The sequence below is a fragment of the Hemitrygon akajei genome, chromosome 17, assembly GCF_048418815.1.
Source record: "Hemitrygon akajei chromosome 17, sHemAka1.3, whole genome shotgun sequence".
In the NCBI taxonomy this organism is placed as follows: domain Eukaryota; kingdom Metazoa; phylum Chordata; class Chondrichthyes; order Myliobatiformes; family Dasyatidae; genus Hemitrygon; species Hemitrygon akajei.
The window spans coordinates 61,229,050-61,242,383 of record NC_133140.1 but is presented as its reverse complement, the minus strand read 5'-3'; the positions used below and the strand labels follow the sequence as shown (position 1 = coordinate 61,242,383).

Genomic DNA, 13,334 nt, shown 5'->3' with positions numbered 1-13,334 from the left:
GTTACTGTTCCTGCCTCCATCATCTCCTCTGGCAGCTCATTCCAGATACTAACTACTCCATATATGAAAAAACTACCCCTCGATCCTTTTAAACTTCCTCCCTCTTACACTATGCCCTTGAGTTTTAGATATACCTGCTGTGGGAAATAGGCTCAGGCTATCTACTCTTACTTGAACTTCTCATAATTTTATATATTTCTGTCATTCGTTTTAGTTTCCATTGCTCCGGGGAAAAGAGACCAAGAGACCAATCTCTCCTTATAACTAAAGTCATTTAATCCAAGCAACATCCTTTTCTGCACCCTCTCTAGCTTAATCACATCTTTCCTATAAACTGACGACTACAGTGGAACACAAAAGTGCAGCCCAACCAACACTATACAACTGGCATTCCTTGCACTCAACACCTCAGCCAATGAAGACAAGCAAGCCACATGACATCTTCACCATCTTGTTTCACAATGTTGCCATTTTCAAGGAACTCATATGTACTCCATTGATTCTGAAAGGCAATATACTATCAAGGTTTCTTCAAACATTCTGAAAATTTCACATCTTCTTATTCCAGATATCAACTGTGTTACGTTACCATGCTCAAAATGGAAAGGATAGATGCTTGTGTAAATTTGGACATATAATAAAACAGAAAACAAAACAATATTGTGAACATTAATTGTATTATATGTAACTAAAGAGTCTTACCTCTCCTTTTTACCAGCTTTGCCAGCTTTGCCATCACTGTCATCAACAGGGGCAAAGTCTTCCTTTCCCTCTTCCCAATCCTTGTATGATGACACCTTGGATTTCTTCTTTTCCTCCTTTTCTTCTTTTTCTTCTTTCTCTTCCCGCTCTTTTCTCTTCTGGGCAGCCAATTTATCAAGCCCCAGTAGTGAGGTCTTTGGTGCTGGGGCACGGAAGATATGCTGATCAACAGTGGCACTCTTCTTTTTTATTATCAATCCCCCAATCTGACTGCCAGGGTCACAGCCCTCCAACCTGTGAATAGCATCATCATCATTCATGCCGGAAAGTAGCAACGCGTAAAATCCACTATGGTCTCGTCTTGATGGGATTTAATTAAAGGCACCTAAAAACAGATTATAAAGATCATTAATGTAAAGATACACAAAATTAGTTACAAGATTGCTGCTTTTATTCTATATGAGCAGAACAACTACTAAAAATTCAACACTGCATGCTTAGAGAGGGTAACTGCAATGATTCATTACTCAGTAAAATGGGTTATCCCATATCTTGGAGCATATCTAAATGCAGATGTACAGAAGATCACATTTGCCGGTAATCTAAGCTTTTATTCAGGTGTAAGGTCATCCAAGCTCCCCTTTATTAAACTTGACACACTTTATGATACAAAACATTAGCAGTTAATGTACAGCACCAGCAAACTGCAATCAGGGTTCAATTCCCACTGCTACCTCTAAGGAGTTTGTACATTTTCCCCACAACCACATGGGTTTTCTCCGAGTGCTCTGGTTTCCTCCCACACTCCGAAAAGACGTACAGGCTAGGGTTGCTAAGTTGTGGGCATGCTGTGTTGGTTCAGAGATGTGGCAACACTTGCAGGCTGCACCCAGCACATCCTTGGACTGTGTTGGTCATTGATGCAAATGACATTTTCACTGTATATTTTGATGTACACATGACAAATAAATCTCAGCTATAAAATATAGGGAGGGGAAAATTAATGCTCCCTTATAAACTTATGACCCTCAAAAATCATTTTAGCAGTTCAGAATTTGCATGTTTGTTGAATATTTCTCAACAATTTTAGTATATCAAATATATGGTTATGTGATATAGAATGCAACAGTAGAAGTCAAGCTATAAGTGTATAAAATCTGACAGAAATTACAGCCAAAGATCTGAGCCCAGTGATGGTCATTAGATCACAGGAAGGTGTAATTGTACCTGAATGAATACAATGATATTGCTAGGAATTAATAATTATAGCTAGGCCACATGGTTTTCTTTGAACAATTGAGAATTAAATAAAGCACACAAAATTGTTGGAAGCATACACGATTTCCCTTTGCACAGAATACAATAACTAAGGGAAAATTGACAGATCAAGTCTGAAAACTTCAAGTCAATTAAAAAGATTAATGCAAAGTTTAAAAAAATTACAATGTACAAGTAACAAAGGTCTGGAATTTACAACCTTAGAGTAAGAAATTCTCTTTATATTTAAATATTATCCAGATGAAAATTTGAAGAGATATAAGCTAGGAAGCAATGGGTCAAAATTTAACCTCTTCCGTTTTTAATTTGGTAAATAAATTGCTAAACTGGTTCAAAACTTGCCTTGCATACCATTCATACAGATCAACTCATTACATAATACATTGAGATAATGCAAGGTAAAATCATAGAGTGCAAAATAAAATGCTACAGCACAGAGTAAGTGCAGAGCAGGTAAACAGGAAGTGCAAGGTTAAAATGAAGCTGATTGTGATGTCAAGAGTCCATTTTATCATACTAAGGAAGCATTCAGTAGATTTATCACAGCAGGATAGAAGTTGTACTTGAGCCTGGTGATAAACACTTTCAGGTTGTTGTAACTTTCGCTTGATGGGAGGGGAAAAGGGAGAATGTATAGGGAGGGTAGGATCGTTGATTGATACTGATCTGCTTTATCAAGGCAGCATGAAGTACAAACATGGTCCACGGAGGGAAGGGTGATTTCCGTGATGTGTTGTGTCCCTAATTCTCTGCAGTTTATGGGCAGAGCAATTGCCATGATGCTTCTGGATAGATGCTTCCTACAGTATGTTGATAAAAACTGGTGAGGATCATGTTGTGAATTGTTGTCAAGAAACAAGAGTCTAACACAGGTGGTCTTTCCTGTCTTGATGCTCCAGAGATGAATGTAGGGCCACGGAGATGATGTCTGGTGTAGATCCGTTTTGACAGTAAGTGGACTGCAGTGGTTTGAGGTCATTTGGGATGCTAGAGTTAATGCGTTTAAAATAATTTAACATTTAAAAGGTGATGTGGATAAAACATAAACCATATATAATACGTTATGTTCTCCCTGTTTTTGTAATTACCCGAGGAGAATGTTGCAGAACTGAGACAATGATAAAGTAACCTTTCTGTGCTGCACTATAAATGTGTTATTGCATTTTTTCTGCTTAGATTAACTACGACCGACAAGCCAGACAAAAATTATATCATTAGATAAGGTGCAACAAGTCAATACAGCAATTGTGCAGGGAGAATGGGATCCAAATGGGAACATTTGAAACATCAATTATCTAGCATTTTTGTTATGATCCAGCAACAATGAATATATAATTGAGACAGGTTTTTTATAACAAATAAAACATTTATTAAACACTGCTCAAAAAAGAATCCAAAAGTAAACTAACGACCAACTTAACCGGAAGTCGGCTGCGATACGGCAACCCAGACAGTTCTTAAAGCGAGAAATGCGAACTCAGTTCTTTAAAGTAGTATTGCAAAAGTCCAAAATGATTTACAGTCGGTTAGGAGAGACTTTCCTTGAAGTAATAAATTCTCTTTCGTGACATTACTGCTGATCCCAGCCAAAGTATGCCTTGCTGGAAGGATTTACGATGAATGAAATAAAACGGCTTAAAGGCACTGACCTTTCCTTGGCAAAATGCTGTGTCCAACTCTTTTTGCTTTCAGAATGCAGGAACTATCTCGGACACAAGTTACTAACTCCTTGTATGAAGATTAAATAAGGTTGAACCTGTTTTATCGTCAACAACATCAACTTTCTTTGATCCTTCAGCTTCCCGAACTTCGATAATTCTTCACTCTCCAAATGAACTTTAACTGGCAGTGACTTTCTGAACTGCCGGCACAACAATTCTTACAGTCCAAATTAAAACTCCACTTTTAAAACAAAACTACGTCATAAAATCAAATACGCAGCAGAACGGAGTCACTGACAAATTAAACCACAAACTGACCTGCGTCACAGGGAGGGGTTCTCCTTTTATACCCTGTTGAAACAGGCCATCACATGACCTCTCACTCCACCATCATAAGACCAGCAGAGCCTCAATTACATCATGGTTAACTTAAAGTAACGTTTTTCACAATGATCTATTTTAACCACAAGACTCAGTAATAACTGTAAAACTAATTAAAAGTACAATCAAACCATTTGGTTAAACCTTGAAAGGCAGTCATAAAAAAATACTTCAGGTAAATTTCACTGCTACATGCCATCAGCATGATGTAGGCAGAGCATTCAGATAAGCTCCAGTAACTCAGGTTCAATCCTCACCTCCCATACTCTGTGCAGAGTGTGCACATTCTGCTTTTGACTGTGTGACTTATCTCTGATCTCCCAAAGACAATACTGATCGACACATTAATAACCAGAAGCTATAAACTGCCCTTAGAGCATTGTGAGCGGAAAAATCTGGGAAGTTTATAGAATACAGGCATACATTTACTGAGTATGCCCACAAGAATACAAATCTCACAGTTGTATATGGTGGCATGTATGTACTTGAATATTAAATTTACTTTGTACAAGGAGATAATTACTGCCTGATTATTGTACATGGATGCTTGAAGATCAGCATAGACTAGGTGGGCTGAATGACTTGTTTCTCAGCTGTATGACTCTGAAAAAGAATTAATTGAGGAACCATCACAAACTCCCACAGCCTCCAATGACCCTGTGATTTTTCGACTCTGAGGCTGATGTGTAAGCATCCTTCAGGAGTGTGAAGGCACAGCAAGCATCCGGCCCAGATGGGGTACCTGGCTGAGTACTAAAAACCTGTTCTGATCAACAGGCTGGAGTGTTCACTAAGTTCTTTAACCTCTCACTTCAGCAGTCTGAGGCGCTACTCATCTTCTTCAAGGAGGCTTCAATTAAACTCGTGCCTAGGAAGAACATGGTAACCTGCCTCAATAACCATCATCCACTAGCACTCACATCCATAGTGATAAAGTGTTTTGAGAGGTTGATGAAACATTTGAACTCCTGCCTGAGAAGCGTCTTGGATCTGCTCCAATTTGCCTACCGCCACAACAGGTCCACAGCAGATGCCATTTCATTGGCTCTCCACTCAGCTTTGGAACATCCAAGATGCATACATCAGGATGCTCTTTATCAACTACGGCTCGGCATTCAATTTTAGTATCACCTCAAAACTAATCAATAAGCTTCAATTCCTCGGGTTCATATCCTTGTGCAAGTGGATCCTTGATTTCTTCTCTTCAGACCCCAATCAGTTTGAGTTGGCAAGAACATCTCTTCCACAATCTCCATCAGCACAGGTACACCACAAGGCTGTGTGCTTAACCCCCTGCTCTACTCACTTTACACCTATGACTGTGTGGCTAAGTACAGCTCCAACACCATAGTTAAGTTTGCTGATGACATTACTGTCACAGGCCAAATCAAAGGTGGTGATGAATCAGCGCATACAAGGCAGATTGAAGATCTGGCTGAGCAGTGCCACAACAACAGCCTCTGACACAATGTCAGCAAGGCCAAAGAGCTGATTATGACTTCAGGAGGGGGAAACCAGAAGTCCATGAGCCAGTCCTCATCGGAGGGATCAGAGGTGGAAAGTGTCAGCAACTTTTAATTCCTCAACATTATCATTTCAGAGGACACAAGTACAATTACAAAGAAAACATGGCAGTACCTCTACTTCTAGAGGCTCTAGATATCATGGAAGCATTGGTAATCATTTTCCAATGTTCTATAGATTCAGGAACAGTTCCTGCTGATTAGAGGGTGGCTAATGTTGTCCCACTTTTCAAGAAAGGAGGGAGAGAGAAAACAGGGAATTATAGACCGATTAGCCTGACATCAGTAGTGGGAAAGATGCTGGAGTCAATTATAAAAGAGGAAATTACGACACATTTGGATAGCAGTAGAAGGATCAGTCCAGTTCAGCATGGATTTATGAAGGGAAAATCATGCTTGACTAATCTTCTGGAGTTTTTTGAGGATGTAACTATGAAAATGGACAAGGGAGAGCCAGTGGATGTAGTGTACCTGGACTTCCAGAAAGCTTTTGATAAAGTCCCACATAGGAGATTAGTGGGCAAAATTAGGGCACATGGTATTGGGGGCAGAGTACTGACATGGATTGAAAATTGGCTGACTGACAGGAAACAAAGAGTAGCGATTAACGGGTCCCTTTCGGAATGGCAGGCTGTGACCAGTGGGGTACCGCAAGGTTCGGTGCTGGGACCGCAGCTGTTTACAACATACATTAACGATTTAGATGAAGGGATTAAAAGTAACATTAGCAAATTTGCTGATGACACAAAGCTGGGTCGCAGTGTGAAATGTCAGGAGGATGTTATGAGAATGCAGGGTGACTTGGACAGGTTGGGTGAGTGGGCAAATGTATGGCAGATGCAGTTTAATGTGGATAAATGTGAGATTATCCACTTTGGTGGCAAGAACAGGAAGGCAGATTACTATCTAAATGGAGTCAAGTTAGGAAAAGGGGAAGTACAACGAGATCTAGGTGTTCTTGTACATCAGTCAATGAAAGCAAGCATGCAGGTACAGCAGGCAGTGAAGAAAGCTAATGACATGCTGGCTTTTATAACAAGAGGAATTGAGTATAGGAGTAAAGAGGTCCTTCTGCAGCTGTACAGGGCCCTGGTGAGACTCCACCTGGAATATTGTGTGCAGTTTTGGTCTCCAAGTTTGAGGAAGGACATTCTTTCTATTGAGGGAGTGCAGCGTAGGTTCACAAGGTTAATTCCCAGAATGGCAGGACTGTCATATGTTAAAAGATTGGAGCAACTAGGCTTGTATACACTGGAATTTAGAAGGATGAGAGGGGATCTGATTGAAACATATAAGATTATTAAGGGATTGGACATGCTGGAGGCAGGAAGCACGTTCCCGCTGATGGGTGAGTCCAGAAATAGAGGCCACAGTTTAAGAATAAGGGGTAGGCCATTTAGAACAGAGATGCGGAAAAACTTTTTCACCCAGAGAGTGGTGGATATGTGGAATGCTCTGCCCCAGAAGGCAGTGGAGGCCAAGTCTCAGGATGCTTTCAAGAGAGAGTTAGATAGAGCTCTTATAGATAGCAGGGTCAAGGGATATGGAGAGAGGGCAGGAACGGGGTATTGATTGTGTATGATCAGCCATGATCACAATGAATGGCGGTGCTGGCTAGAAGGGCCAAATGGCCTACTCCTGCACCTACTGTCTATTGTCTACTTCCTTAGAAGTTTGTGAAGATTTAACAAGCTTCTTAAGAAGTGTGATGGAGAGTATTTTGACTGGTTGCATCACTGCCTGGTATGGAAACACCAATGCCTTTGGACGGAAGATCTTACAAAAAGCAGTGGATATAGCACAGTCCATCAAGGGTAAAACCCTCCCCATCATTGAGCACATTTACATGGAGCATTGTCACAGAAAAGCAGCATCCATCATCAGAGACCCTCACCAGGACATGCTCTTCTCACTACTGCTAACGGGTAGAAGGTAACAGGATCCTCAGGACTCGCACTGAGATGGTAAAGAGTTAATTTTGTCCTGCTGATAGGTAAGAAATTAGCTGTTAAGCTACGCCACTGGTTTCCTTGTCTCACTTGCAGGAGGTGGTACTCTAGTTAAACTTTGCTCTCAATCATCTAATCGCGCACATTGTTCCGACTGTCTGAACTTTACTTCTGTTTGAGGTGATCAAGTGGTCTTTGTCTTGGACTATCACTGTTGCTGGGCATGTGACTGGGGGGGGGGGGGGTTGCTTAAAAAATTGTTTACTGCATACGTGACAAAGATGTATAAAAACTCTGTATCTCTGTGCTTCCACAGAGAGACCTCCGTGGCTGACTCTGTGAGAGTGCAGAAGGAGGGTACTCTCTCGTAGCTATGAATAAAGGTGGAAAAGAATCAACTGCGGTACTTGTTTCATTACATCAGGTTGATCACCGTTGTCAACACCACCAGGTTCAGGAACTGTTATTACCCCTCAATCATCAAGCTCTTGAACCAAAGAGGATAACTTCACTGAACTTCATTTGCCCATCACTGAACTGTTCCCTGAACCTATGGACTCACTTTCAAGGACTCTTCATTTCATGCTCTTGATATTTATTGCTTCTCTATTTATTATTATTAGGTCTTTTTCTTTTCTTTCTTTGTGTACTGGCTTAGCTTGTTGTCTCTTGCTCACTGGTTGTCCACCCTGTTGGGTGTGGTCTTCCATTGTTTCTATTATGGTTGTTGGATTTATTGAGTATACCTGCAAGAAAAAGGATCTTAGGGTTGTATATGGTGAAATATATGTACCGTAGATTCCGGATTATAAGCCGCTACTTTTTTCCCACATTTTGAACAGCTTTGAACTCTGCGGCCTATAATCCAGAGCGGCTAATACATGGTTTTTTTTCATGCCGCCTCGTAAACATTTTGCCTCGTAACAGTAGACCAATAAAATTGATGAGTAGTTCACAGAGGTCCAATGAAATTGTACGATAAATCAAGCGCACTTTCACAATTAAATTATTGTAAATCAGTCATTTGTACTCACCCTCATCAACATGGAAAATACTCGAAGAAAAGCAAGACCCGAGCGCGTCAGACCCGATTAGACCCGATCGCAATGCGCAAGCGTCAGACCCGATTAGACCCGAGCGCATTGCGCAAGCGTGTCAGACCCGATTAGACCCGATCGCAATGCGCAAGCGTCAGACCCGATTAGACCCGATCGCATTGCGCAAGCGTGTCAGACCCGATTAGACCCGATCGCATTGCGCAAGCGTCAGACCCGATTAGACCCGATCGCATTGCGCAAGCGTGTCAGACCCGATTAGACCCGATCGCAATGCGCAAGCGTCAGACCCGATTAGACCCGATCGCATTGCGCAAGCGTCAGACCCGATTAGACCCGATCGCATTGCGCAAGCGTCAGACCCGATTAGACCCGATCGCATTGCGCAAGCGTGTCAGACCCGATTAGACCCGATCGCAATGCGCAAGCGTCAGACCCGATTAGACCCGATCGCATTGCGCAAGCGTGTCAGACCCGATTAGACCCGATCGCATTGCGCAAGCGTCAGACCCGATTAGACCCGATCGCAATGCGCAAGCGTCAGACCCGATTAGACCCGATCGCATTGCGCAAGCGTCAGACCCGATTAGACCCGATCGCATTGCGCAAGCGTGTCAGACCCGATTAGACCCGATCGCATTGCGCAAGCGTGTCAGACCCGATTAGACCCGATCGCATTGCGCAAGCGTGTCAGACCCGATTAGACCCGATCGCATTGCGCAAGCGTCAGACCCGATTAGACCCGATCGCATTGCGCAAGCGTGTCAGACCCGATTAGACCCGATCGCAATGCGCAAGCGTCAGACCCGATTAGACCCGATCGCATTGCGCAAGCGCGTCAGACCCGATTAGACCCGAGCGAAAACGCTGCTTTTAAGTTAAAGTCGATCAATAACTTTTCCTGGTAGGCTGCAGTATATATATTTTTACCAGTCGCTAGGAGATATTGGAATGTTGTTCGTGCTGTTCAGTAAAAAAGTATATGCAACGTAATTTGTGTTACCGATACGTATGTATATTTAAAAGTAGCGGTGCGGCCTAAAATCCGGTGCGGCCTTTACAATTAAAAAATTGATTTTATTTCTAAAATTAGAGCCTGCGGCTTTTAATCAGGTGCGCTCTGTAGTCCGGAATCTACGGTACTTTGATAATAAACTTATTTCGAATTTTGAAGTTTTAAGCATTTGTTAGGCAACTAATGGCAGTGATTAGTACTAAGCAGGGAAAGGATCTAAAAGAGGATGTTTCTTAAATTCCTAAAATAGAAGTAATAAAGTGCAAGGAACACAATAATTCTGGGTCAAATTGAAGAAGAATTGATAAGGATGATGAACGAGTTAGCAGGGATGTTTAAGTTCATACAGCCATTTAAAATTGTGACTAAGGATAATTATAGTACAAATCCGTAAATAAATCATTTATCCCTACTGTAAATACCATGTAGTCTTCTTGAACACTTGTGTAATATTCCTTTTAGAATATTTTAAGCCTAAAATTTCTCTTTGTCTTACTACTTCTCTTATTCATTGCCACAGACATCTGTGGAGGTCAAGTCATTGGGTATATTTAAAACAGAGGTTGATAGGTTCTTGATTAGTAAAGGTGTCAAAGGTTATGAGGAGACAGCAAGAGAATGGGATTGAGCAGGATAACAGATCAGCCATGATGAAATGGCAGAACAGACTTGATGGGTTGAATGACCTAATTCTGCTCCTATGTCTTTTTATAGAGTCAAGAGTTGTACAGCAGAGATGGACAGTCAACCCAACACGACTATGCCAACCCTTTTGCCCATCTACATTAATGCCCTTTGCCCATATTAGATCTGTATCCTTCAATGCCTTGCCATGCAGTTCTTTAGACTGCAGAACCATGCTTTTTACAGCTCACTGTCCAACACTTCCCACAAATGCAATGGACTTCTCTCTATTACACTCCCCTCAAGCACTTCACCACGGGCCTCCCTCCCTCAAGTGATGAAGATTCCCTGGGTTCACTTGACTGACCATGAGCTTCCCATGAATGTCTTTGTAAAAGCAGCACAATAAACTTTCACGCAAACACGAGGAAATCTGCAGATGCTGGAAATTCAAGCAACACACACAAAATACTGGTGCAACACAGCAGGCCAGGCAGCATCTATAGGAAGTACAGTTGACATCTTGGCCCGAAATGTCAACTGTACTTCTTCCTATAGATGTTGCCTGGCCTGCTGCATTCCACCGGCATTTTGTGTGTGTTACAATAAATTTTCATCCTGCTCCATAGAGTAGAATCCAGACTGGAAATTGAAGACTCTGCAGCACAGAGCGAGGCTCTCTGTCTCTTTACATCTTTCACCCTTCTTTCACTGTGATAAACTCATACACATTATTACTGCAAACAATGAAGGCATCTTATTCACCTTTAATTCAACGTCCTTCAGGTGAGGAAATCCGCTGTCCTTAGCTGACCTGGCCTCCATGTGAAGTCAATGAGGTTGACTTTGCTTTCTGAAATGGCGAACTTTGCCATATGATAATAGTTATGTTGACAACAAGAAAATAGAAAACCAGACAGACCTCCTGGCATGAATCTAGGCACCAAATAAGATCATAGTAAAGTTGCTCCCGGCCCAGCCAACCTCGCAAACTTCTTCTCGTACACACCTGGGGACTGGTGTCTAAATTAGGAAAGTTGCCCCACAGGCTAGTCAAAGAAAGCTTAAAATAGTTACTGTTACTATTCCGTTCAATAAATGCTGCCTGACTTGCTGAGTTCCTCCAGCATTTTGAGTGTGCTGCTTAAAATAGTCATCCTCAGAATCATAACTCAGGGATAACATGCCAGGCTCATTTGTGACAATACTTGTTTCATCCCAAGCACACCCAACAGAAACAGTATCACAGTAACACAAAGGCAGAAAAGAAACTGGACCCCTTTAACGGCCAAAGCATTAGATCACAAACAAGTTCCTGACTCTCACTGACTGCCTGAACAGATAATCAGTGCTCCAACACATCGACAACACTTGGAGAAAATACTGAAAGTAGCATGGATAAGTGAGGGACTTCAAAGTCAATCACAAAATTTGGCCTTGTTGCATCAAAACTGGTCAATTTAGTAGTGAAGGATGTACAGTAGCTCATAGATCAGAAAGGATGCAAAAAACCAAAAACAAAAACATACAAACTTGAACATTCTCACCAATTGAACTGTGACAGATGCATCTATTCGTGAGAGCAGTGGTAGAAGGACTAACGTACCTTGCCTGTGGAGCCATAAATTGATTTATCTCACAAGTACACCTCTACTAAGATATGTGAACTACAACTGTTGTAAATCCTCTATCCTAAACTCAAGAGATTCTGCACATGCTGGAAATCTAGAATAACACACACAAGTATCTTGTGCCTCTTTCCAATCTGCTCAAGGATAGATACAACCTGTTACAATTTGCCCAAAATTAGTTTGCCATGTCATAAAAAGCAGGACAAATGCACCTGGCTAATTGCCCCTCAATCACCAGTAAAGTGATAAATACAACCAGCAAATAGCACTCAAGTGTCACTTCAATAGTCAAATATGGACCTAACAGCTGAATTAAGGTGAGAGTAATTGACACCAAAAACAGCATTTGGGCAAGTGTGTTTTCAAGGATTGCTGGTAAAACTGAAGCTGGTGCATAGTAAGAAGAAATGCATGTACAGTTCAGGTCCTAGCTTGCACGAAAGAAGATATTTGTGTCTCTTGAAGAACAATCATCCTGGTCCCAGGGCATGACTGTAGAAAGTTTTCAGGGAAACGTTGTTGGCCCAGCCATCTTTTGCTGCTTTATCAGTGAGAGTTGAGAGGTGGGGAAGTCCGCTGATCATTTCACTATATTTAATTTTATTGATAACTCCTCAGTAAATGCTTCTGTGCAGCAAAATCTAGATCATATTCAGGCTTGAAAGTAGCAAAAAACATTTGCACCGTGAAACTGCCAAACAATGATCATCTCCAAAAGTGGAAGATTACGATCACCAATCCTTGACATTCAATTGCATCTTTACACACTGTCAGAATCTTGGAGGTATCTTAACTGGATCACCAACACTAAAAACTGGCAATTATCTCAGATTAGAAACTGAATATTTTGAAGCAAATGAATTTGCTTAGTCTTCACTTTGATACACAGTTATGAGTATATTGACTGTTGACTGGATACAGGTCCATCACATGAAAAGCCCTCCACACCTTTGAGCATGTATACAAGGAGCACTCCCAGATGAAAGCAGCATCCATCAGCAAGGATCAACGTGATCCAGGCCTGCTACTGCTACTACATCGAGGAGGTGGTACAGGAGTTTTAGGTCCCACATCATCAGGTTCAGGAACAGTTATGACCTTTCAACCATCAGGCTTCTAAATCAGAGAGGTTAACTTCATTCACCTCAACACCAATTCCACAACCAATGGGCTCAATTTCAAGGACTCTACAACATATGTTCTCATTATTATTTATTACTTATTTGTCTATCAATTTATTATGTGCATTATTATTGATTTTCTTTTGCAGTTTATCTTTAACACATTTATTGTTTGCCAGTCTTTGTGTGTAGCTCTTCATTGATTTGATTGAGATTCTTCGTATCTATTGTGAATGCCCACAAGAAAATGAATCTCAGGGTAGCATGTGGTGACAAATAGATAGATAGATAGATAGATACTTTATTCATCCCCATGGGGAAATTCAACATTTTTTCCAATGTCCCATACACTTGTTGTAGCAAAACTAATTACATACAATACTTAACTCAGTAA

General features: G+C 41.3%; 1 protein-coding gene across 1 annotated transcript in view; it reads right to left on the bottom strand.

Annotated features, from left to right (window-relative positions):
- dhx38 (DEAH (Asp-Glu-Ala-His) box polypeptide 38) overlaps positions 1–13,334 on the bottom strand; it is a 99,736-nt gene that overhangs the window by 84,304 nt on the left and 2,098 nt on the right. The window contains exon 2 of the mRNA XM_073070289.1: positions 703–1,087. Coding sequence (XP_072926390.1) covers positions 703–1,022 — 320 coding nt within the window. The 5' untranslated portion in view covers positions 1,023–1,087. The remainder of the gene's footprint in view (positions 1–702; positions 1,088–13,334) is intronic.